Source organism: Monodon monoceros, unplaced genomic scaffold (assembly GCF_005190385.1).
Source record: "Monodon monoceros isolate NGI ecotype Baffin Bay Population unplaced genomic scaffold, NGI_Narwhal_1 Super_Scaffold_21, whole genome shotgun sequence".
Taxonomy (NCBI): domain Eukaryota; kingdom Metazoa; phylum Chordata; class Mammalia; order Artiodactyla; family Monodontidae; genus Monodon; species Monodon monoceros.
The window spans coordinates 124,601,825-124,628,899 of NW_021703778.1; the positions used below are offsets into that span (position 1 = coordinate 124,601,825).

Below are 27,075 nucleotides of genomic sequence, written 5' to 3' on the forward strand. Positions count from 1 at the left end.
GCGAGGAATCAAAACCAGGAGGGGGAAGACCTGAGAAATCAAGCTTGTGTTCCATCCGTGGCTTTCCTAAATCAGTGGTTCACAATACTGGGTGCACATTAAAATCACTTGGAATACAGTATTTTAAAAATTACTGATGTTTGGGTACCCCCCCCAGTCCAATTAAACCAGAATCCCTGGAGGGGTATCAGTATAGTTTTTATAGTTAGAGTTTATAGTTTCCCAGATGATTCTAATCTACAGCCGAGGTTGAAAACCACTCTTCTAAAACAGTAGTTCTAAAATGTACTATTTTAGCAAAACATGGTAGAAACCAGGAGGGTAACATACTTTTTAATAAGCACTTTACTGTGGTAAAATTGACAGATAGCATACATTTTAAACCAGTGTATATCGACATGTTTTCAATTAATTGCAGACGTGTAATTTATAGCAAGCTTATGCCCTAAATATACAGGAACCAGCTTTCTATAGCATTTAGATTCTTTATCATGTTAAAAATCTTTCCAGCTTTGACACTTAACTAAAGAAAACTTCAATACTCACTTAAAAGCCGAGCGAATCCAAAGTCGCAAAGCTTAATCACAGAATGTTTTGTGACGAGGATGTTTTCTGGCTTTACGTCTCTGTGTATGCACTAATCACAAACACCAAACCAAAGCAGATTAGAAAGGAGCAACTACAATACATGGACTAAATAAAACATATGAATATTTAGCAAATATTTGAGAAATCGTTTGAACCTCTCACTGGCCTTTTGGAAAACAGACTACAGAACAGCAGCCTAGTACCATAAACCTAGTACCATGCCCATCACAGCCTGAGTCAGCCCAAATTCCTGAAGGGCCCCTAAAGACCAACAAGTGTGAAAGGAAAAATGAAAGTAGGGTAGCCAGATAAAAAAACAAATAATTTTTTAGTATAAGTATGCCCCACGCAATGTTTGGGACATATTTATACTAAAGGGTTATGAATGTTCACCTGAAATTCACATTTAACTGGGTGTCCTGGATTTCATCTGGCTACCTTAGGTGACAGGGAGAATGTTAAAAGGCTCTGGGTGAGGCCTGCAGCATGGCTGCAGGAGCTGCAAGTTGGTGCCTAAGCAGAATTCACAATCCAGTTGTTTAACTGAGAACAGAACACATTCCGCCTGGTAAACAGGACAAGCCCTGGGCCTACTGAGATAAGCTGGGAAAGAGAAGGGCGGGAAGCAGCAGCTTGCCAAGAGACCTCCCTTCCAGCTCTGACATTCGTCCCCACTAGATAAATAAGAGCAGGCAGTGCTCACCCTCTGGGGAGTCGCTAGATGTCAGCTCCATCCCACACACATCCAGCCTTCTTTCTGTGCCTCCACCCCACGGGATGTAGTCCCCATGCCAGAGTTTAGACACAAATCACCTGTGGTTTCCAGACTACAGCTGACATTGCTTAACAGGGTGATGCTGGAAGAATGTTTAAGAATCTTCACATGATTTTCTTATTAAATAACAATTTTTTGGCAAGGAACAAATCAACAACCTAATTAAAGTTACATAAAAACAACCGTGGGGTCATAGTACTGTTCAGGTTCCTAATAACCTTCCCTTCTTCCAAGTGTTTTCCTCTCTAGAGGAGAATGTTGGAGACTTCTGCAATCTGAGAGACCCTCTCTGGCTTGCGGCTGATACCCTGGGATGTTCTTGACTCTCCAGAATCTGGAGAGATGACACAGTTTCCTCTTGGGCCTGGCCTAGTTCTCACTCCAAAGGATCTTCGGGGTGAGACCTCAGTGTGTTTCCCCATGGGTATTTATTATTCTGGAAAAACTGGGGGGAAATAACTGAATTATTTTTACAATCTATCTGATTCTCAGCAAATAATGGCCCTGAGATCTCCACTTTTTTTTTACCACTGGCTTCAAATATTACCATAAATGAGTACACCCCTGAATATCATGATGACAGATGGTCAGAAGTACTTGTAAGCAAGAATGTGCTCCTATTCTGCTCTGGGAATTCTTTACAAGTTTCTACAACCCTCCCCCCATGCACATGTGGCCAAACAGCTTCAGGGGCTCTCCAGGGAACTGTGGTATGCGTTATATTTGTTCTTAGTGTCTCCGCTTTTCCCCACCAGGGCCTTTCTGCAGTCTCTCTTGCTCCCCCATCCTAAAACCTGCTCTCAGGAAACTGCTAGCCCTCACTCGCAGTACCTATAAGGTGTCCATGCTCCCTGCTATGCATGCATTTGGACAAGGACTGTAGCCGTGAGCTAGGTGGAGGAACAGCCGGGAGAAGTGCCGCCTACTCTCGTATTTGCTTCTCTGGGAAGGCAGCTTCAGGGAAAAAAAAAACCATTTAGAACAGCGTGAGGAAGGGGATTCAGCCCCACCAGTGAAATTGGACCCTGGCTGTTGTCAGGATGACATATTGCGGTAAATTGCCCTTGTGGCCAAAATGAAGCTCTGATGTTGGAGTCTGGCTTCTGTGCACAGGGACTGGGCCATGTTGTATTGGAAGGAACAGCAGGGTTCCCAGCATCTGTGAAGTCACACCACCTGGGCAGCGGTCCACTGTGCTTCCCGCCAGCCTCGCTGTGGCTGGGAGTGCTAGAGGTTTCCACTGGCTGCTTTGTTGCAGACTTGGCACCTCTATCTCACCAATGCAGACACTAGTACGTGTGCATGGCACTTGAGACTCCACGTACTGCACTCAACAAGCATAAGCCACCTGGGGTTCCCCTCCCCAATTTCAGAGTATTTTGAGGGTTCCAGACCAACACGGACTCCAAGTGAATGGGATTCTACCTTAAATCTGAGCAGTTCCTAAGCAACGTAAAAATAACTACTTTCTTAAAATCATAAAAATGCATCTTTAAAACCTGAACAAGAAGGACTAGCTAGGTTGGCATTTTTAGCGTCTACTTACCCCAGCCAGGCTTACAAAGATTTGGGTAAAAAATTCTATCCACAAAAGTATGATATAAACTTCGTACAAAGGCTCCATCTCAGCTTAAGGGCAGACTTCTGGTTTTTAGAGGGAGATCATGAGACTTACATTGTGTTTATGGCAAAAATTTACGGCTTGCAATGTCTGCCAAGTTATGTTCTTCACAAGATGTTCTGGTACCCTATTAAAAAAAAAAAAAGCAACACAGACACATTCTTTAGTGTTGCCATGGAATTCAGCTCAAAAAAAGAAAAAAGCAAACCAAGACAGGCTTAAGTAGTGGAAAATCCTAGGTCACACATACAGTCATCTAACTCATGCGACAGGCATTCCAGGGGTCCAAAGTGTAGAGAACACATGATCAGAACACTGCTGAATTCCAGGGACAGCAAAGTAACAACAATGTAATATCTACGTCTACAGGGAGGGACCAGGAAGACCCAAAGGGATTTCAACGGGTACTTAAGACCACCTACCTCGAACATCCGTGGCACCACTGGGAACCTGCCTGGTAACTTGAGCTCTGTCTCAAGTTACCAGGCAGGTAACAAAAAAGGAGCTTTTTGTTGATGGCAAGTTATTAGTAAATATCAAGCATGAAAGATGCTGTTTATTTTTTCAAGTTGCCCCAACTGATGGCCTTGAAGCCTAACTCATCTTCCACAGGTGGGCACATGGTTTCTTCAGATCCCCTAGGCAGCACTTTTTTTTTAATTTTTAAATTTTTTATTTATTTATGCTTGCATTGGGTCTTCGTTGCTGCACGCGGACTCCCCTCTAGGCTTCACGGCATGTGGGATCTTCCCGGACCAGGGATTGAAACTGTGACCCCTGCATTGGCAGGTGGACTCCCAACCACTGTGCCACCAGGGAAGCCCCAGCACTTTTTTTTTTAAGGTAATGAAGATTTTACTGATGGTAAGGAAGAGATTTACATTGCACACCAGGCAACAGAAGGCCATAATAAGTAGACGCCCACATAGGCATCTTGGTTCTTTCCTCACACCATTCCTCTCTGGTAGCTGGCTGCATCCTGTTCACATCTCCCTGCCCTGTCCTCTATTACAGCATCTAAACCTCATGCCACTGCTCCCAGCACTTCCTCCCTGACTCTAAGCTTACATAACCAGGGCAAACAGTGGCCCCAGTAGGTCCTTTGTGTGAATCAGAAAACGGTACCTGCTCCGAGAGCATTTTTTAAAAAAAATATTAGGCAATGAGCAAAACGAACTACAGAGAGAGTACATTTATTTTCAAAGACCCCCGCCCACCAGTTAGACTTAACTGTTTTTACAAATCAAACATTAAACAATGTTGTGATCCTCAGCCAGAACTAATATGTACACCAGGGAGGAAGCTCTGGAGTACTTGTGTCAAGGTGACCCAAAAAAGTCACTTCCAGCCTCCGGGAGGGGCTATGAGACCACTGTTGTCACAGGCCAGATGTTCAGGAAATCCTTTCAAGCAGATAAGGGGAAGCTGGAACAGTGGGACAATGTGGAGGAAATGAAGAGGCCACTTCCATGAAGAAGAGCTGGGACATTCCTGGGCTGAAGTAGCTTTTCTCCAAATTCCCTTCCTTATTCTAGCGACATAAAGGTACAAATGCCAGAAAATCTCACCTGTCTAGAAAGAAGGCCTAGAAAGATACAACTAAGAAGAGGACATTTCAGGGGACGTGCTTTCCCCCAGCCTCAATTTTTTACCCAGAAAAAAATAGAATATATGTTGATTATGTAATGAATTAAGTATTAATATAAGGTTATTCAGTACCAGGCAATTTTAGTCTCTAAGAACATTTCCCAAAAGAAATTACGGGGCTTCCCTGGTGGCGCAGTGGTTGAGAGTCCGCCTGCTGATGCAGGGGACACGGGTTCGCGCCCCGGTCCGGGAGGATCCCACATGCCGCGGAGCGGCTGGGCCCGTGAGCCATGGCCGCTGAGCCTGCACATCCGGAGCCTGTGCTCCGCGGCGGGAGGGGCCACAGCAGTGAGAGGCCCGCGCGGCGCGGAAAAAAAAAAAAAAAAAAGAAATTACGCAAAAAGAGCATTTAAAAGTAAATTATAATAGCGTATCATTAGCGCTCCTCTAACACTAAGCACCTTGTTACACAGTTTTCAAACGTAAAAATTCTGTTCAAGCTACCTAGTGTCGTCTTGGGTCAGCTACTCACTCCACTTTTTTTTTTATATATATTTTATTATTTATTTAGGCTGAGCCGGTCTCAGCTTCAGCAAACGGGATCCTCGCTGGGCATGCATGATCTTTCCGTTGCAGCATGCAGACTTCTTAGTTGCGGCATGCAGACTCTTAGTTGCGCACGCATGAGGGATCTAGTTCCCCGACCAGGGATCAAACCCGGACCTACTGTATCGGGAGCACGGAGTCCCACTCACTGGACCACCAGGGAAGTCCCTCACTTCCCTTCTTGATTACTCTGTTTCTGCTCTGGAATGCCAGGGCCTCAGATTCTATCTCTAAGAACCCTTTTAGCTGAGGATGATAGGAGCCAGGTTTTTCACTGTTGGTGGAGGGAGTTACAGATATGGAAAGGAAGAAAAATAGAATCTATTCTGTGGCGCCTCACTGGGACTGGATACTCACATATGTACAGAGGGTGCTGTGCTGAAAAGGGTGCTATCTTATACACATGCTCCAGAAAGCTTTTCTGCTTAGGGCAACATCTGACGGAGTGGTTAAGGTGATGAGAAGCGCCCCAATTTGGACTATATTTTAAAAATAGAGTCTTCAGGATTTTCTGAGAGATTGGATGTGAGATTCAGAGAGAAATCAAGGAATGACACCAAGTAATTAGCCTAAGTTGCTGGTTTATGGTGGGGCCCTTTACTGTGGAGAATGCTTGGGGAGAAGCCGGGCAGGGGAAGGGAGGGTGGATGGGTGAGATGCTTCTCAGCCATGCAAGGGAAGACTCTGGGAAAGGAGTTCTGAATTCAGAAGGAAGGTCCAGAGGGATAAATTTGGGAAGCATAAGCAGAATGATGGGATTTACAGGCCTAGGAGTGGATGAAGCCACCTAAGGAATGAATCCAGAAAAAAGAAGAGAAGGTCAAGCCCTGAGGCCCTGCAACATGTAGAGTTCAGAAAGAGGAGGGGGACCCAGCAAGAGACTAGGGTTGAACACCAAGTGAACTAAGATGACAGTCAAGAGAACACAGTGTCACTGAAGCCAACTGATAAAAGTGCTTCAAAGGACTTCTGGGTTAAGATGGTGGATTAAACACACCCATCTATTTCACTCTCTCCTAAAACCTAACTAGAACGACACTGAAGCTCAATCTAAATATAATAAGACATCATCTCACCCTCAGGCAGCTTATAGTATCTTTGGGAAAATAAAAGTACAAGACAAGACATGGTGACAGCAGGTGAGAGCTACAGCTGTCCCTCTGGAGCCCACTGAGCTGTGGTCCAACTTGACAGAGGTACTCCCTCCAGGGAGGGTGAAATGGAATCCATCTTCCACTCGTGGGAAGAGGTGCAGGAGAAGTGCACTCCTGGGTCCTCCACCAGTGTGACCTCACAGCACTCCTCCTGCCTGCTTTGGGGACTTTGTTTCACCCCCAGGAACATAAAAGCTTCCCAAGTGTTTGGCTCCAAGGAGTAAGGGGGTATCATTAGAAATATCTGTGGTCTAGATTTCTGTGTGACTGTATCATCATTTTAGCCAATTGGAGACAGAGATCCTTGGCCACGCTAAGTAAGCAAACCCAGAAAGAGGAAGACCGGAGATCCAGGAAGTGGTGAATCAAACTATAGAGAAATTCCAAGAGGGGATTCAAAGGATGACAGCAAAGGGAAGTCCCAGGAGGACAGCTGGTCAGCGGGCTTGGAGAACAGCAAGCCAAACAGATGGAGAATGGGGGTCTAAAGGCAGGATATCACCAAGGGGGCAAAAAAGTGAACTAATGGATTACCTGATGTGATTATCCTGTGGAAAAGTATGCTGAGAGACTATTAAAAAGAGTGGGAAAAGTTAGCAATAGAATACTAAGCAAATTTAAAAAGCAAGGCAAACATAATTTGCAGAAAAAATACAAAAAGAAACCCTAGTATGGTAAAATGCGCAGCTATAAGTAATATTTACATAGGCATAATAATGGGAACAGTGAATGCTGAATTAATAAAATTTTAATGTAACTATTTGGGGGGAGAAGGGGAAGCAGAGGAAATAATGGTGTAAGAGAGCTAAATCCTCATCTATCAGAATAGTCTGTAGATAATGTCTAAAAATGTCTAAAAATTAATACATCAAGAAATAGCAGAACATCACTATTTTTATTATATTACATTGCTAGGTTTAATTTGCTAAGGTTTTTTACACCTAAGTTCACAAGGGATATTCACCTGTCATTTTCTTTCCTTGAAATGTCCTCATCTAGTTTTGGTATCAGGTTATAGTGGTCTCACAATATGATTTGGAAAGTACTTCTTCCTTCTATATTTTCTGAAAGAGTTTGTGTAGGATTGCTATTATTTCTACCTTGTATGTTTGAAGGAATTCATTCATCAAATATTTTAATAATAGAAACCAAAGTAGCATGACTATAAGGAAAAAATATATATAAATCCACATCATTGGTGATAAGGTGAATTGGTTCAGTTTGACAAACCCTATGAGCCGATAATCCCATTTTGAGAACTTCTAAAGAAAAAGTGCAAAAGAGGAAAAATCTTTTTGTAGGAAGATTTTGAGAGTAGAATCATTTATCAGACAAGACACTGAAAATGGCCTCAATATTCAACAATGGAGGAAGTTAGATGGTAATGTAACTAGATGTAATATCTTATAGTTAATAATAGATCTAAAAATTATACTGCAACATATTTAGAAACGCACATGAGGGGTTTCCCTGGCGGTCCAGTGGTTAAGACTCTGTGCTTCCACTGCAGGGGGCGCAGGCTAGATCCTGGGTTTGGGAACTAAGATCCCACATGCCTGCCGAGAGGAGAGGCGGGCAGGAGGGTGGGGCGTGGCGGAGAGAAATGCATATGAGAAAATATTAAGTGAAGAACAGAATTGGGGGGAAAAGTCATTTCATCACAGCAACACGGAGAATGTGCTGCTTCGTCTGGTAGGGCAGCCAGCAGCCTGGCTCCTTTTACAATGGTCTTCAGGTTTTCATATATAGACACTTAGTTTTGTCAGCACACCAAGACAGTATCCATTTCAAAGGGGCAGGCGAACATTACACAAATTTACTAGCCTGATATATAAAGCCAGAATGCTAATTTATTCATCCATCTTTAAATTCTGAGTGCCAGCTTATGCTCTCGTTGTAGGCAATTCCACAGAGAAACTCAAGTTCTAATGAGAATGGTGTTTGGTGAGCAAAGAGTTGGAATGAGAGAAAGTACACAGTTTGACTGGTTATTGCCTTTATGCTGAGACAGTTTAGTTGCACCCATCTCCAAATTAGGAAGCTGTCGTCCTTAGATAAAATGTGTGTGATCAGTCACATCTAACCAGCCCGGCAGCCTCCTATCCCTTTAAGGATGCTTTGCATATCTCTGCCCTGATGCATAATGTGTTGGTTTCACAAAATAACTCCCAGAAAGCAAACTTCTGTCTCTCCTTCCAAGTTTTGGAACGGATGGACTATGACCCTAATGTCCTGATAACAAAATTGAAATGAACAGAGAGAAACCTAAACAACTGCTGTGTGAAAGTGAACAGATTAAACTGCATTTTAAACACGTCTTCAGAAATAAGAGAGACGAGAGAGATGACAAAGAAAGACCATGGATCTCTTCCCAGGTTCTCAATACAGTAACGGTCCTTTCCACCACTGCTCCTCTAATATTTGTCACATTACAAGAAGTCAAACAATCAACATCCATTCAAGCTTCATTTCTACACAAGGTTACAACAAAGATGGGGACAAAAGGGCTGGCCAAGCTCCTATAGAAATAATATGTTCTTTGAAATTTATCTTATAGAAATATTTATGTTTACTGTAGCCTTATTATTAGAGAAAAACTAGAAACAATCTAAATATTTATCAATGGGGGGGTTGAATAAAGAAACCATGGTATATTTGCACCATGGAATTCGATACCATTTTAAAAATATAAAAGTAGAGATGTATGTATGAATAGGGAGACAGCTCCCAAACACACTTACAAAATGAACAGTATGTAGAGTTCAATCTCTTTAAATATATATACGCATAGAAAAATAATTAGAAAACCATTTCTCAAACTTTATTTCTATATGTTTCTGTGTTGCTTGACATTTTTACAACAAACAATGCATCACTTTAAAAAAGAGGTTTTTAGAGTTTTAGAAAAGTCCTGGAATTCCATTGTCAGAAACTGAAAACTTATAGTAATGCCCTTTACCCACCAGATGTTCTTTGAATAAACTATATGAGAGTCAGAGGAGGATCTGGTGGTAATGGAATCTGCACAGGAAAAAAATGGGTGAAGTGTCCGGCTGCACTTACACAGGAGCAGAAAAATGAGGAGAGAACACCTAAACCGGTTGTTTACGAAACTTTGACAGAGGAGAGACCAATAGTTAATAGAATAATAAGTACAAGGCCCATTCAGTCCCACAGAAGATAAGGAATATGCTTGTTTGAGAGCAAATATAAGCAACACGAACACAGCACTGGGAACTATAATGGACACGTATTTATGCCACTATAACAGGATATATTCTGGCATAAACTTGCTTGTTAGTAGCAGCATGAATGTGAATCTTCTCCAAAAGCCTTCCAAAGGAGTTCAAGAAGTTACCAACATCTTACAAGGAGATAAATTAGTATCCGTTTCAGATTCAAAGTAGAGATAAGTCTTTGAGTCTGATTTAGCAGGAATTATTTTTAATAATTAAAACATCGCCAAAGTAATAAATGGAACATGGAGAAAATATAAAAAAACAACATGGAAAATATCTACACAGTCATCACTCAGAGATAATCTCTATTAAAACGTGTATATTAATTACTTTTCTTTGTTTTCTACCTATATATAAATTCTATGAAAGTGAAATATGTTTTTTTATTATAGCATTTTTTCTTCATTTTGCAACCACTCATGAACATTTCTCTATGTCAATGTTTGTTTTATCTTATAAGCATGATTCTTAGCAGCTCCACTGTATCCCATTGTGAAGACATACTATAATTTACTTAACCAATCCTCCATCATGGGACATTTCAGTTGTTTCCAATTTTTTTATTATAAACAATACTTTAACAATAGACACTTTTTAAACTAAATATTTACACACATACTCAATTATTTTCTTGTGGTAAATTAACAGAAGTAGGCCCACTGCCAAATTTCCCTCTGGACAGGTTGCTCTAGCAGTGTACTAATGATTTCCTTTGACAATATTAGGTTTTAGACATTTTAAATCAAAGTAACTATTTTTAAATGAAAAATAAAACATTGTTATGATTACTGTTCTTTAAAATCATCTTTAAGGATCAATTTATCAGTTTGCTGACTCAGTCACTCCACAGCAAGTATTGAGAATATACCAAGTGCCAAGAATTAAGCTAAAAATTACTGGGGATACACAGATGAGGAAGGCACAGCTCTTGCCCTTGAAGATTTTATAGTTTACTGGGCAAACATAAATAATTCCAGAAGATGTAACGGATACCACAGGAAGGAACTCCCGAGTCTCCTAAGGTAGGTATCATAAGGAGGTCATCTTTGAGCTGTATCCAAGGGCAAGCAGGAGTTTGCCAGGCAGAGTACAGAAGGTAGGGCAATCCAGGTGTCCTAAAGCCTAGGATGCAAATGATTCCATGGGATTGGAAACTGGTGGGAAATGGGGTGATCTTGCAGAGTGAGTGAGATCTTGTATCCCATGCTAGGGGTTTTTACCACACCAGTAAGCTTTGAGGAGCTATTAAATGACTTATGTAGCAGTGTGGCGTGATCCACTTTATATGTTAGAAATTTGTACCTGGAAATATAGTGATCACAGGACGTTCTTGGGGTAAATGTACAAACCCAGGGAGGACCAACCTGCCATCAGGCAGGAAAAACGTCAGCACTAGCACATTATCTTCTGTTGATATTGTCTAACAGATCACATATGAAACTAAAAGAGAACTGCAGTCTTCTGAGCTCTAGGTATTAGATCATCAACTCATAACACTGTAGAGCTGGAAGTTCTCTTAAATTTTACCTGGTACTAAACTCTCATTTTTAGAGGTAAGGACACCTGTAAGCAACTTGCTAAAGGTCACACAGGTGATGCTGACCCACTTTTACTGGGAATACACTCACAAAGTTTTATTTTATAGTATAGCTTTATTTTGTAGATCTCTACATTGAAACATAAAGTTTTCCTATGAATTTCAAAATCGTTGGTTGACAGAGTTAATGACATTTACTCCTTAATGATGACAAGCAAAATTCTGAAATAGCATTTAAAGGATCGGAGAATCCAAACAGTCAGGATAATGGAAAGTAACTTTTATTTTTAAAACACACACACACACACACACATCCTTAAACTTCAAAGTAAATGCATATGATCTGACTTAGAATAAATCCTACTTTTCAAACTTGCTCAGTTATTAGTGTTCCTTAAGTCAATCTTATATTTGACAAACCATGGCACAGTGTCATTTGGAAATGAAGCTGCTTGTACTTAACCACACAGGTGTCTACCAGTCTTTCCCTTCTCTAACCCACCTCTATATTAAAGCATTTTCTGGAACATATATAACAGATTTTAGCCAGTGGAGTTAAAAAAATCTGCTTCCAAGCCTCTAATCACTCATCTTCCTGTCTTTTTATTCTTCTGCTTAAACTATATGCTAAAAAAGAACTGACTCCCAATTGCTTGCAACCCCCCACTAATCAGTGTTTCTAAGTGACTCAATCTAACATGATTAATCAAACTCCCTGCAACAACCCCCTAGTTCCACATAGCACGAGTAGCTTATACTAGTAGGTTTAATTGAAGTGTCACTAGCAAGCTGTCAAAAGAGCAAATATCAACATAGTCAATGTTTTCTCCCTTGAACACATAATTTCTCTGTATCAATGACTTGCTGAAGGGAGGGAGGTGTCTGTTCTCTTGGCTCTCTCTGGCTGTGTAAATTAACAAGAAAAGCCTGTGCCATGGTCACTAATGAACCATGAACCACTTTAATCCCATCTGCCCGGAGGTCATGGCAGATCATACATAAGCACCACCACATGGCAGAGCAAGCTCTTGGCCAAGGCTTGAAAGCCTTGTTGAAAGAGCCTCAGCCTCCAGCCACTGGAGTGCGAATGTGAGCCAGGATGGGGTGCCGTTCCATCGTTCTGATCTCCAGTGCACTCTACATAGCGTCTTCAGCCAAAGTTGGGCTCCCAGGAACACAGCAAAAGACAGAGAAGAGGAGATATCCTTCCCTGTTCGACTTCTCTGGAGTCTCCTCACCTTGCAAGTCAAAGGTCGCCTCCTCCATGAAGTCTTCTTTGATTGACCCACTTTGAATCATATCTCCTAGGACCTTGTAATCATTCTACCCTCTCCCTCTGGCACAGTCACTGGTTCCAGGGGTAGCTGCATCACCTGAGCTGAGCCAATCAGTCTTCTACTGGACTTTGTATGCAGATGCCACCTTCTTCTAGAACTTCCTTTCTCCTAGAATGGCTACACAGGTTGATAAAAGCCTGTGGCAATGCTTTCTAGTTCACACTTTTCCCTTCCTAACTGCTTCCATCTCACAGCACACACACATACCCTCCAAAATCAACCCTGTAAAGGAGACTCAACTCCAAGGCAGAATGAAGCCAACACAGAGAGGAAGAGTTGGGAGTCGTTGGTGCAGGGGAGAGGGAGACAGAGAGAGAGAGAACGGCCCCACCTAAGGCACTCTGCCTTAAAGACACCCAGCTGAGGAGTGGGTGGGAGCCAAAATCCAGCCTGCATTCTGCTCACCCTGGCAAGGAGCGACCTTCAGAGGAAGGGATCTCACCCCCACCCCCTGCCTTTTTTTTTTTTCAAACAAAGGCTCTGTCTGCTCACCGAGCCTTCTGCTGCTGCACACAAAGGTGTTGCCTGTGCTAGAAATGTGTTATAAGATCAGCAGGACCTCCAGAGTCACCTCTCCAATCACAGCCACCATCACTTCCTTTTTCACCTACACCCGGCTTCAGTTGGGTTTTTTGTCATTTGTAATCAAAACAATTCTGACCAATAGAGCAGACCAGATACCTGGGTTGCTTCAGATAAAACACCACGTTTGTTTTAGCCTTAAACTTCCTATTAGCCATTGTCTTTGAACTCTTCCTTTCAACCTCCAAGTCCTTATGCTTCCCTAGGCAGGCACAGAATAACTAATATCCCTCCTTTTCTTTCCTAGAGACTGACATAGCATTTATGCAGAGATAATATACCAAGAAATCAAGTTCAACCGAATAATGTAGTTGCTGCTTTCTTCATGAAAATGATGAGTTATGGTTTCTTTCTCAACATTTCTGGTAACCCCTCAGCAGCAGAGTATGGTGGCCAAAGACTGGCTGCCCTTGCCTGCTGTGAAAAAGGGTCATAACTCATTTTCCCTCGCAAACCCTAGTGTGTTTTGCTGTGTTTTGTTTGTAAACGACAGGTCACTCACCCTCTTTGGTGTTTGTCCAGCTCGTGGAGCACCGTGTGGTCACAGTATTCAAACACCAGGTGAAGCTTCCGCTTCCTCCTGAAGACTTCGATAAGGTTGACGAGGTTGGGATGCTTGAGTTGCTGAAAACACAAAAAGCAAGGTGCTAAAGTGGAAGTGTGAAAGAGTTTTCTCTAATTTTGGCCCAACAGAAGAAAGCTATTTGTCCTTTAGAAAAATTCTTGTCTTGGATTGACGGAGGCTGTCGATAGCACTATCTTTCTTCACTTGATGAGCTGTTCGTTAGCAGCCTGTAAGTGAAAAATGATCATGATCCTGGTGGTTAGTGAAGGTAAAGAGAGATATGAGGAGGCTGGGAAAAAAGAATGAAAATGTCCCCTCCTACAGAGATCTCCCTAGACTGGTTCAGTGTCCCTCGTGGCCCCCCCTGAAGTATGAATCCTTTGGAATCCTTCAAACCTACTAAGTAATTGTTCAATTGATTGTTTAATGTCCTCTGCTGCCAACAGATATAATGGATACATTCTATAGAATATAAGAACCATGACAAACATCAGGGTCTGTGTTCTCTTGTTTACGCAGAATGATGTTGTATTCCCAGCATGGGGCCTTGCACATAATAGGCGTTCGATCATTATTTGTGAATGAATGAGTAAATCAGGTTTCCTAGGCTGATGAAACCTTTTAAAAGAGAAAAATGAGGAAGACTCTCCAATCTGATATGCCTGAAGGAGTGTATCTAGAAAACACAGGCAGGAATGAATGTCGGTGTTGACAGAGATAAATCTTGTACTTAGCTTTCTGGCCCCTCCTGTCCATGATCCTACTGGAAACACTACAACTAAGCAAACTACTGTGAAGAGAGCAAAAATGGTTAACTTTCTTTAGGGCTTGAAGGCCTCCGGGCAGTGACCTAAGAGAGCAAGAGAGGAAGCCGAAAGGCTTCTTAAGGCCTAGTCTCAGGAATCAGGTGATATAACTTCTGCCTCATTCTAGTGGTCAAAGCAATCATGAGATCCCCCCCAGATCCAGCCCAGGATGAAATACCACGAGCAGAGCAGGGCGCAGTTGTTCCAGCTGCACTCAGCCCCTGCCAGCCCTCATCTAATTCGGCTACGTGGGCGAGCCCACGCAAGACCCCCGAAGGAGCACTCAGCCAAAGCACAACTGTGAGAAGTAAGAAATCATTCTTTTTTAAGCTACTAAGTTTTGTTTTGTTTTTTTTTTTCAGTACGCGGGCCTCTCTCTGTTGTGGCCTCTCCCATTGCGGAGCACAGGCTCCGGACGCGCAGGCTCAGCGGCCATGGCTCACGGGCCCAGCCGCTCCGCGTCATGTGGGATCCTCACTGACCGGGGCACGAACCCGCGTCCCCTGCATCGGCAGGCGGACTCTCAAGTACTGCGCCACCAGGGAAGCCCTAAGCTACCAAGTTTTGAGGAGGTTTGTTAATGCAGCACTAGATAATAACCCTGTAGTAGAATCACCAGGGGGACTTTTGAAAACTGCAGATGCCCCGGCACCACGTCCAGAGATCCTGAATTGGTCTTGGACAGGGGCCCAGCCATCTGGTTTTTTCCCCCAAATTCTCCAGGTGATTTGATATGTAGACAGAGGTATTAATCATAGGTAGACAGATATTTCAAAAATGATAAAAGACAGAAGGAGAAAAACTGAAGTTCTTGAAATGCACACTCTAGCACATTTGTATAGATAGTGAGAAGAGAAACAGTCAGCAAGAGAAATACTAAAAAAGACAATTATTTTCTCATTTTCTTTGTAAAACCCCTCTATCTTCCAGATGTGAAATTCCTGCTCCAGCGATTACACTTGATGAAACAAATATAAAACAGCCAAGACACTCTAAAGCCCATTAGCCACATTTGGGCCTTAGAACAGAAGGCACTCCAAGCTCTAAAGCCCCAGATTTATGTTCCCATAGCTGGAAACTTTTAGCCTGAACTAACACTTTCCAGATATAGGAGGACAGAACTGACTGCTGTTTTAAACCAAAGAATTGCATTGGCTCAGATGTCTCAAACAGAAAGCAAACGACCAAGTGTAAAGGGGGTAAATAGCAGCTTTATGACAATTAGTGGAAAGCAGAGATTTTCTTACAGCCTCTGAAAAATAACTGTCCGAAGGCCCAGACCTCAAATCTTAGATTCTTTTCATTTTCCATGTTCCATATGTAGTCCTCACATCTTCAGCCAACTTTTTTTAGCAAAAGTACAAATGTATCAATTCCACCGAAACAAATACCTGGACCTTCTCAGATGCCAAGACTGGCACCTCCAACTTGTCCCATCCATACCTGCAGTGATCACCAGGGGCACTGCTGCCTCAGGATAAAACCCAAATATCCTCTCAGTTTGACCTCTGCTTACTTCTGCAGCCCCATCTCTTAAACCCTAGACACACTGAATTTCTCTCACTTCTTCAAAGGCTCACACTCCCTCTCGCTTCAGGACCTGTTCACCCAGTTCTCTCCCTGAAACACTCGCACCCTCCAGATGTCCGTTTCTACGTCTGGCCCGCCTCTGCCCCACCTGACACCCTGGTATGAACTAAAAGAGCTATAACTCTGCAACCCAAGCATGGGGACCATGTAGCAGGTAAAAAGCATTGTCACAGCAGGATCCATTGAACCGGGTGGGACTGTAAATATTATATTACACCCATCTTCCTGTTACTGAACACCTTTTGAAAACCTAGATTCTTATAATTGCTGCATATTCTATTCAAATAACATAGAGATTCTCTCCAATTTTTGTGTATTGTAAATAAGGTTTTGATGAACAAGCTACTAACCAGCTGACCTTAACTTTGAATAATTTCATTTAATGTCTCTAGGCCTCAGTTTTCCATCTGTGAGAGCAGGAAGCTCAAGGGCTGCTGTGACAGCTTCATAACACAAAACACATGAAACAGTGTCAGGCCACATTGTTCTCTCCAGGAAGCTTAACTGTTAATATTATTATTGGGGGTTCAATCTATTTCTATTTAGGCTGACTTTCTCAATTCATTTTATTCAACAAGTATTTATCTATCTTAATGTGCTTAAGGCACTCTGCTAGTCCTAAGGATATAGAGACATAGCAAGTACTTGACCATACTCTCAAGGAGCTTAGAACCTAGGAGAGGAGACAGATGTGGAACAAGTAATTACAGACGTGATAAGTGTTACAAAAAGCCCCCAGGAAAGGGTACCTGGCTCGAGAGTAGTGAGTGGCCCAGGGAAGATCTCTTTGGGGAAGGTGGCCATTTAAGAAGTTAGTTGGGCACCATTTAGAGTCCCAGGAGTACAACATAAAGCTCTAAACAGATATGGCTGAACTGCTTTCCAAAAGGATCAAACATACTTACACCTCTGCCAGGAGTGTGAGAGTACTTTTCATCATACCACTGAGGCGCATATAGACATTTAAGGCTTGTGACGTTTATCGTCAAATGCGAGGGCTTCCAATGCTTCTGGCAACATAGGAAGATGTCATGTGACACTTAAACCACTTGTCTCTCCTATCCCCTGCCATGAGACAACTTTTATGTAGCTGCAAATAGCCAATAACTTATTTCTCAACTGATTTCCAGAAAATTCTTCATTTAGAAAAATCAATTGCTAAGACTAAATTCTAATTAGGACTTACAAACGTTAAATTATAAATATTTTAAAATAAATTATTAACTCTCTGTAGGTAGCCAGGATTCTGGGTGACCTGAAAACATTCCAGAGCAGCAGGTATCTGGGAGCCAGTCCCTGTCTTGGCTGTGTTCTTTGGTATATTATAACAAAGATCTGAGAGTGTCTGCTCAGCCTCTGGCACTATTCAAGGCACTAGGGACACACTGGTGAATGGGACGGAGGACTCGGGCATTAAGCAAAGAAGTGCCATGAAGAGCCCTCCATATATAAAAGACTAGGCTGCCTTAGAGAAACTGTCCTTAGGAAGTGACTTTGAACTGAGTCCTGGAGGGTGAGAAAGGTCTGACCAGACCAAGGGAAGGGGTGGTGGTACAGAGATGGTGGCTTTCCAGGCAGAGGACTGGCTCTGAGCCAGGAGGGAACTTAACGCCACTTAAGGAACTGCAGGATGGTGTGGTTTGAGTGTCAAGCACATGGAACTGATGCCAGGGAGACAGGCAGAAGGCAGGTCCTGTGGGCCCTTGCAGGACATACTAAGAAATTTACGTTTCATCCTAAGTGCAATGGGAAGCTACCGGAAGGAATTTTAGCAAGATGGGGTAATTTACCATTTGGGTTTTTAAAAGCTCACTATGGTGGCAGGATACAGAATGGCTCAGAGGAGGCAATATGGTGAGAGGAGACCAGTGAAGAGCCTGTTGATAGCTGAGAGCTTGGACCAGCGCTGAGGCAGGGGAGATGGCAAGAAAGGCACTGTTTGGAGATAGATTTTATTATTAGAATAGTCCGGATGTGGTGATGGACTGGAGGTGAGGGATGCAGGAGAGGGTATCAAGAATGACCAAAGGTTTGTATAATGGGGGTAGACGGTGGTGCCATGACTGAGAGGAGGAGCAGGTTTTGGGGGGAAGGAACTACTATTCTGGCACGTTGGGTTGACAGGGACTCTGAGGTACCAATACAGTCGTCAGGTCGGCTGGAGTTTGAATTGAAGATAAAAGCCGGGGAGTCAGCATGAGTGTAAGCAAAGCCATGGCTAGAAGTGATTGCCCAGAAGAGTGAGAAGGAAGAGGCCAAGGAACCCCAGCACCCAGGTATGTGGTAGATGAGGAGGAAGCAGAGGAGGGGAAAGGGAAGAAGGTCCCCCAAGATAAGAGAGAAGACAGCAGAACGTGACACTACAGAGATATCGTGGAAGGAGGAAGTGGTCCATGGTGATGCTGCTGCTGAAGAGTCAAGTGGGAGGAAGCCTGAGAGGCGCCGCGGGGGCGTCCTAAAGGGGTTCGTGTGACCTCACCAGAAGCAGCGTCAGTGCACTGGTGAGATCAGGAGCCAGATGTGGCAGATTTAGCATCCCCAAACCGTACTCTTCTCTGTTGACTCCCCTGACCTCAGGGGCAGAGCTCAGAGGGACACCTCTGGTCCTGAATCCAGTCTGCAACTGGTAGCCTGAAGGTCTTGATCAAGGCTCCGATATTGTGAATGTTTGCATTGACGAAGGTTTGGATGTTTCTTCTTCAACCTTGAATGGGTTCCTTTAGGGGCATTGGGAGGAATTAGATAAGAACCAAGCAACATGATGGATGGACTGTCCACAGGCTTACTCAACATGCTTATTATACATAGGAGTCTTACTAGAACAGACTAAACTACCATATGTACTACAAAGATGGAGTTCAGGGCTCTTTTAATTCTAATTCCTTCCTGTTTATGAGTATATGAAACCAAAGCCTCAGGCCTGGTCTTATTCCTCGGCACTCTGAATTGTGCTGGCTCAATCTGGAGGATGTCAGTGCCTCTTCCCAGGCCACTCACCATCCGTCAGTTATTCTATATCTAGAAGCCTGGGCCGCCTCAGACTCAGATTTAGTGTCTCTTATATAAAGTTTCTGCCTTTGCCGCTCCTATTTTATTTTGGTCTCCTTTTTATCTTCTCTGCTTTTTGAATATGGATGTTTCCTATTACACTGCGAAGCGAAGCATTTTCTCTGACATTAAAAAAAGAATGCTATTTTCACCCACTGAATTTAACCTGAGCCCCGCTTGGTTTCCCCCGCAGAGCTGAGAGGGCTACACATGCTTCTTGGGCAGCACCTCCACCCTGTCATCGGCCCTTTGTCCTCACTGCCCACCTATCCATTGTGATAAGCTCAGGCTTCTACATCCTCTAAGGTCAAATGTTTGGCCTTAGCATTTTGAAGGATTTTTGACCCAGCTGCCAACACTTCAGATCAGGAAATGTTACTTTAAAACCCTGGTTACCAAGATCCTCTTGAAAACGCTGGCAATCTAGCAATCCTGGGCCTGCAGTCTGTGGCGTCAGCGGGTTGGGACTGAGAAGCAGCTGTCCACGGTGGATAAGGCTGGGTACGTGAGTTCATCACAGTACCCAACACGCCCTACCACTCCCTGACACTAAGGCTAAGTGAAAGTTGCCCTTTATCATCACTCTTCCAGTATTAATTTTCTTAAAGTTAAAAGTGACATATTTAATGTGCCCATATCTCTATCAAAAGTGGGAAAACATACAAGCAATAGAAATAACTGCATATTTTAAGACAAATAAGAAAAAATATATTTGTTTGTGAGAGTGAATCATTTCTTCCACACCTGCCTGGCCCCTGTAGGTACTGGGTTTGGGACCTCTACCCTAGGGATGCCTCAGCGCTCACACATTTCTGGATTGACCAGTGTACAGACCATTACATCTGTGGTCTCCCCTATCCCTCAAGTGCTAAGGATTCTCTGGTCTCTGTTCTTTGAGCAGAGCATGGGGAGATATTTATCCTGTCTGTGCTTTAGAGGAAAACAGACCATTTTCTCAAGGATCATATCTTGCTTTCCTTTCAAAAACATTCTTCTTTTGCCACAAATTTGTGGTAAATAAAAAAAGAACAGGGATTAAAGTTTAGAAAGTTGAGAGCTGTCTTGGTAAAATGTTTTTCACAAGCCTTTACAATTTTTGAACTCGACTCTTGGTCTCAGTTACACAGATCCCTTTGCAAGAATCTTTTATCAGTTAACATTCACCCAGAATGGAGAAAAGGGATGTCCCCCTCCTTTATAATAATTAATCCTGGGTACTTCCCAAGGATTCCCAGATCAGCATATTATAACACTCTCAAGAAACTGAGACCCAGCCAGGTTTAGAGCTTGTCTAAACTAAGAAAGAATCAAGGTTCTTCATATTTCCTCTTGTTCTTCCTTCTCACCCGGATGAATGCTCTCAACTAAATCATGCAACTCAATGTAAGAGTTAATAGCAGCAGTACCCAATTTCAGTTTTGATTCAGAAAGAAAACTCTAAATTTTACCCTTACCTCATTTAAGGACTTAGGACTTTGGAAGTACAAGTATGGTCCTGATAAAATGATACCAGTGAAGAAGTCATATCATAAAAATGTCAGTTCTTCTGAAAAATATGTGGATGTAATGCAATTCCAATCAGAATACAAAAAGGATCTTTTTAACTAGATAAAATGGCTTTTATGTTCATATAGAACTATAACTGTTGTAAAATCATCAAGGAGAAAATTGGGTCAACTTGCTTTACCAAATGGTTAAATTTTCAATAAAGCACCTGTACTTGTCACCATCATCAACAGCCCAGAAGACTACAGACACGGAAATGAACAAACAGAAGCAGTACCGAGTCTAGAATTAGATCCAGATACGTAAGGGAAATTAACATATGACACAGGTAGTACTTCAATATATTCGAAAAACGTGCTTTATTTAATAATGATTCTGGGGACTTCCCTGGTGGCGTAGTGGTTGACAGTCCGCCTGCTGATGCAGGGGACACGGGTTCGTGCCCCGGTCCGGGAGGATCCCACATGCCGCGGAGCAGCTGGGCCCGTGAGCCATGGCCGCTGAGCCTGCGCGTCCGGAGCCTCTGCTCCACAGCGGGAGAGGCCACAACGGTGACAGGCCCGCGTACCGCAAAAAATAATAATAATAATGATTCTGGGAAAACTGGCTACTCATCAGGAAAATTAGAACCATATCTCATCACCCTATATACAAGAATAAATTTTACATATATTAAAACATTTACAAACATTTAACATAAATATATTAAACGTTTTAATATAAAATAATATAAATAGTAGAAAAAATTTAGGAGAACTTTGTAGGACCATAGCTTGGGGAGAAAGCATCCTAAAAACAACACAAGAGTTCCAGAAGAAAAAAAAAAGATACGTAAGTTTAGCTACATAAAAATAAAATAATGTTGGGAAGATGACAAAAGTTCTGAAGATGGTCGAACTGATGGTTGTATACCAATGTGAATCCACTTAATGCCACTGAAATGTACATTTAAAAGTGGTTAAGGACTTCTGGGAAGATGGCGGAAGAGTAAGACGCGGAGATCACCTTCCTCCCCACAGATACACCAGAAATACATCTACACGTGGAACAACTCCTACAGAACACCTACTGAACGCTGGCAGAAGACCTCAGACCTCCCAAAAGGCAAGAAACCCCCCCACGTACCTGGGTAGGGCAAAAGAAAAAAGAATAAACAGAGACAAAAGGATAGGGACGGGTCCTGCACCAGCGGGAGGGAGCTGTGAAGGAGGAAAAGTGTCCACCCAGTAGGAAGCGCCTTCGCGGGCGGAGACTGCGGGTGGCGGAGCGCGGGAGCTTCGGAGCCGCGGAGGAGAGCACAGCAACAGGGATGCAGAGGGCAAAGCTGAGAGATTCCCGCACAGAGGATCGGTGCCGACCGGCACTCACCAGACCGAGAGGCTTGTCTGCTCACCCGCCGGGGCGGGCGGGGCTGGGAGCTGAGGCTCGGGCTTCAGTCGGAGCGCCAGGAGAGGACTGGGGTTGGCGGTGTGAACACAGCCTGCAGGGGGTTAGTGCACCACGGCCAGCCGGGAGGCAGTCCGGGGAAAAGTCTGGACAGGCCGAAGAGGCAAGAGACTTTTTCTTCCCTCTTTGTTTCCTGGTGCGCGAGGAGAGGGGATTAAGAGCGCTGCTTAAAGGAGCTCCAGAGACGGGCGCGAGCCACGGCTAAAAGCGCGGACCCCAGAGACGAGCATGAGACGCTAAGGCTGCTGCTGTTGCCACCAAGAAGCCTGGGTGCGAGCACAGGTCACTATCCACACTCCCCCCTTCCGGGGAGCCTGTGCTGCCCGCCACTGCCAGGGTCCTGGGACCCAGGGACCACTCCCCCGGGAGAACGCACGGCGCGCCTCAGGCTGGTGCAACGTCACTCCGGCCTCTGCCGCCGCAGGCTCGCCCTGCACTCCGTGACCCTCCCTACCCCCGGCCTGAGTGAGCCAGAGCCTCCGAATCAGGCGGCTCCTTTAACCCCGTCCTGTCTGAGCAAAGAACAGATGCCCTCCTGCGACCTACACGCACAGGCGGGGCCAAATCCAAAGGGGAGCCCCTGGGAGCTGTGAGAACAAAGAAGAGAAAGGGAAGTCTCTCCCAGCAGCCTCAGAAGCAGCGGATTAAAGCTCCACAATCAACTTGATGTACCCTGCATCTGTGGAATACATGAATAGACAACGAATCATCCCAAATTAAGGAGGTGGACTTTGAGAGCAAGATTTATTATTCTTTCCCCTTTTCCTTTTTTTGTGTGTATGTGTATGCTTCTGTGTGAGACTTTGTCTGTATAGCTTTGCTTCCACGATTTGTCCGAGGGTTCTATCCGTCCTGGGTTTTTTTTTCGTAATAATTACTTTTTCTTTTAATAACCTTATTTTATTTTACTTTATCTTCGTTCTTTCTTTCCTTCCTTCCCTCCTTTAGACAACGAATCATCCCAAATTGAGGAGGTGGACTTTGAGAGCAAGATTTATGATTTTTTCCTCTTTTCCTCTTTTTCTGAGTGTGTATGTGTATGCTTCTGTGTGACATTTTGTCTGTATAGCTTTGCTTCCACCATTTGTTCCGGGTTCTATCCATCCATATTTTTGTTTTTTTTCTTCTTAATAATTATATTTTTATTTTAATAACTTTATTATATTTTATCTTACTTTATTTTACTTTACTTTGTCTTCTTTCTTTTTTTCCTTCCTTCCCTCCTTCCTTCCTTGCTCTCTCCCTCCCTCCCTCCCTCCTTTCTTTCTTTCTTTCTACTTCTACTAATTCTTTCTTTCTACTTTTTCTCCCTTTTCTTCTGAGCCGTGTGGATGAAAGGCTCTTGGTGCTGCAGCCAGGAGTTAGTGCTGTGCCTCTGAGGTGGGAGAGCCAACTTGAGGAGACTGGTCCACAAGAGGCCTCCCAGCTGCACATAATATCAAACGGCAAAAATCTCCCAGAGATCTCCATCTCAACGCCAGCACCCAGCTTCACTCAACGACCAGCAAGCTACAGTGCTGGACACCCTATGCCAAACAACTAGCAAGACAGGAACACAACCCCACCCATTAGCAGAGAGGCTGCCCAAAATCATAATAAGTCTACAGACACCCCAAAACACACCACCAGACGTGGACCTGCCCACCAGAAAGAAAAGATCCAGCCTCATCCACCAGAACACAGGCACTAGTACACTCCACCAGGAAGCCTACACAACCCACTGAACCAACCTTAGCCACTGGGGACAGACACCAAAAACAACAGGAACTATGAACCTTCAGCCTGCAAAAAGGAGACCCCAGACACAGTAAGATAAGCAAAATGAAAAGACAGAAAAACACACAGAAGATGAAGAAGCAAGATAAAAACCCACCAGACCTAACAAATGAAGAGGAAATAGGCAGTCTACCTGAAAAAGAATTCAGAATAATGATAGTAAAGATGATCCACAATCTTGGAAATAGAATAGACAAAATGCAAGAAACATTTAACAAGGACCTAGAAGAACTAAAGATGAAACAAACGATGATGAACAACACAATAAATGAAATGAAAAATACTCTAGATGGGATCAATAGCAGAATAACTGAGGCAGAAGAATGGATAAGTGACCTGGAAGATAAAATAGTGGAAATAACTAATGCAGAGCAGAATAAAGAAAAAAGAATGAAAAGAACTGAGGACAGTCTCGGAGACCTCTGGGACAACATTAAACGCACCAACATTCGAATTATAGGGGTTCCAGAAGAAGAAGAGAAAAAGAAAGGGACTGAGAAAATATTTGAAGAGATTATAGTTGAAAACTTCCCTAATATGGGAAAGGAAATAGTTAATCAAGTCCAGGAAGCACAGAGAGTCCCATACAGGATAAATCCAAGGAGAAATACGCCAAGACACATCTTAATCAAACTGTCAAAAATTAAATACAAAGAAAACATATTTTTAATATGCAGCAAGGGAAAAACAACAAATAACACACAAGGGAATCCCCATAAGGTTAACAGCTGATCTTTCAGCAGAAACTCTGCAAGCCAGAAGGGAGTGGCAGGACATATTGAAAGTGATGAAGGAGAAAAACCTGCAATCAAGATGACTCTACCCAGCAAGGATCTCATTCAGATTTGATGGAGATATTAAAACCTTTACAGACAAGCAAAAGCTGAGAGAGTTCAGCACCACCAAACCAGCTCTACAACTGCTAAAGGAACTTCTCTAGACAAGAAACACAAAAGAAGGAAAAGACCTACAATAACAAACCCAAAACAATTAAGAAAATGGGAATGGGAACATACATATCGATAATTACCTTAAATGTAAATGGACTAAATGCGCCCACCAAAAGACACATTGGCTGAATGGATACAAAAACAAGACGCATATATTTGCTGTCTATAAGAGACCCACTTCAGACCTAGAGACATACAGACTGAAAGTAAGGGGATGGAAAAAGGTATTTCATACAAATGGAAACCAAAAGAAAGCTTGAGTAGCAAATCTCATATCAGACAAAATAGACTTTAAAATAAAGACTATTAGAAGAGACAAAGAAGGACACTACATAATGATCAAGGGATCGATCCAAGAAGATATAACAATTGTAAATATTTATGCACCCAACATAGGAGCACCTCAATACATAAGGCAAATACTAACAGCCATAAAAGGGGAAATCGACAGTAACACATTCATAGTAGGGGACTTTAACACCCCACTTTCACCAATGGACAGATCATCCAAAATGAAAATAAATAAGGAAACACAAGCTTTAAATGATACATTAAACAAGATGGACTTAATTGATATTTATAGGACATTCCATCCAAAAACAACAGAATACACTTTCTTCTCAAGTGCTCATGGAACATTCTCCAGGATAGATCATATCTTGGGTCACAAATCAAGCCTTGGTAAATTTAAGAAAATTGAAATCATATCAAGTATCTTTTCCAACCACAATGCTATGAGACTAGACATCAGTTACAGGAAAAGATCTGTAAAAAATACAAACACATGGAGGCTAAACAATACACTACTTAATAACGAAGTGATCACTGAAGAAGTCAAAGAGGAAATCAAAAAATACCTAGAAACAAATGACAATGGAGACATAACAACTCAAAATCTATGGGATGCAGCAAAAGCAGTTCTAAGAGGGAAGTTTATAGCAATACAATCCTACCTTAAGAAACAGGAAACATCTCGAATAAACAACCTAACCTTGCACCTAAAGCAATTAGAGAAAGAAGAACAAAAAACCCCCAAAGTTAACAGAAGGAAAGAAATCATAAAAATCAGATCAGAAATAAATGAAAAAGAAATGAAGGAAACGAGAGCAAACATCAATAAAACTAAAAGCTGGTTCTTTGAAAGGATAAACAAAATTGATAAACCATTAGCCAGACTCATCAAGAAAAAAAGGGAGAAGACTGAAATCAATAGAATTAGAAATGAAAAAGGAGAAGTAACAACTGACACTGCAGAAATACAAAAGATCATGAGAGATTACTACAAGCAACTCTATGCCAATAAAATGGACAACGTGGAAGAAATGGACAAATTCTTAGAAATGCACAACATGCCAAGACTGAATCAGGAAGAAATAGAAAATATGAACAGACCAATCACAAGCACTGAAATTGAAACTGTGATTAAAAATCTTCCAACAAACAAAAGCCCAGGACCAGATGGCTTCACAGGTGAATTCTATCAAACATTTGGAGAAGAGCTAACACCTATCCTTCTGAAACTCTTCCAAGATATAGCAGAGGGAGGAACACTCCCAAAGTCACTCTACGAGGCCACCATCACCCTGATACCAAAACCAGACAAGGATGTCACAAAGAAAACTACAGGCCAGTATCACTGATGAACATAGAGCAAAAATCCTCAACAAAATACTAGCAAACAGAATCCAACAGCACATTAAACGGATCATACACCATGATCAAGTGGGGTTTATTCCAGGAATGCAAGGATTCTTCAATATATGCAAATCGATCAATGTGATACACCATATTAACAAATAGAAGGAGAAAAACCATATGATCATCTCAATAGATGCAGAGAAAGCTTTCGACAAAATTCAACACCCAATTATGATAAAAACCCTGCAGAAAGTAGGCATAGAGGGAACTTTCCTCAACATAATAAAGGTCATATATGACAAACCCACAGCCAACATCGTCCTCAATGGTGAAAAACTGAAAGCATTTCCACTAAGATCAGGAACAAGACAAGGTTGCCCGCTCTCACCACTCTTATTCAACATAGTTTTGGAAGTTTTAGCCACAGCAATCAGAGAAGAAAAGGAAATAAAAGGAATCCAAATCGGAAAAGAAGAAATAAAGCTGTCACTGTTTGCAGATGACATGATACTATACATAGAGAATCCTAAAGATGCTACCAGAAAACTACTAGAGCTAATCAATGAATTTGGTAAAGTAGCAGGATACAAAATTAATGCACAGAAATCTCTGGCATTCCTATACACTAAGGATGAAAAATCTGAAAGTGAAATCAAGAAAACACTCCCATTTACCACTGCAACAAAAAGAATAAAATATCTAGGAATAAACCTACCTAAGGAGA

General features: G+C 42.6%; 1 protein-coding gene across 2 annotated transcripts in view; it reads right to left on the reverse strand.

Moving 5' to 3' along the window:
• CDKL1 (cyclin dependent kinase like 1) overlaps window positions 1-27,075 on the reverse strand; it is a 68,067-nt gene that overhangs the window by 12,794 nt on the left and 28,198 nt on the right. For both annotated transcript variants that reach the window (XM_029236929.1, XM_029236927.1), the window contains 3 exons: window positions 13,529-13,650; window positions 3,039-3,111; window positions 547-637 (listed from right to left, as the gene is read on the reverse strand). In XM_029236929.1, coding sequence (XP_029092762.1) covers window positions 547-637; window positions 3,039-3,111; window positions 13,529-13,650 — 286 coding nt within the window. The remainder of the gene's footprint in view (window positions 1-546; window positions 638-3,038; window positions 3,112-13,528; window positions 13,651-27,075) is intronic.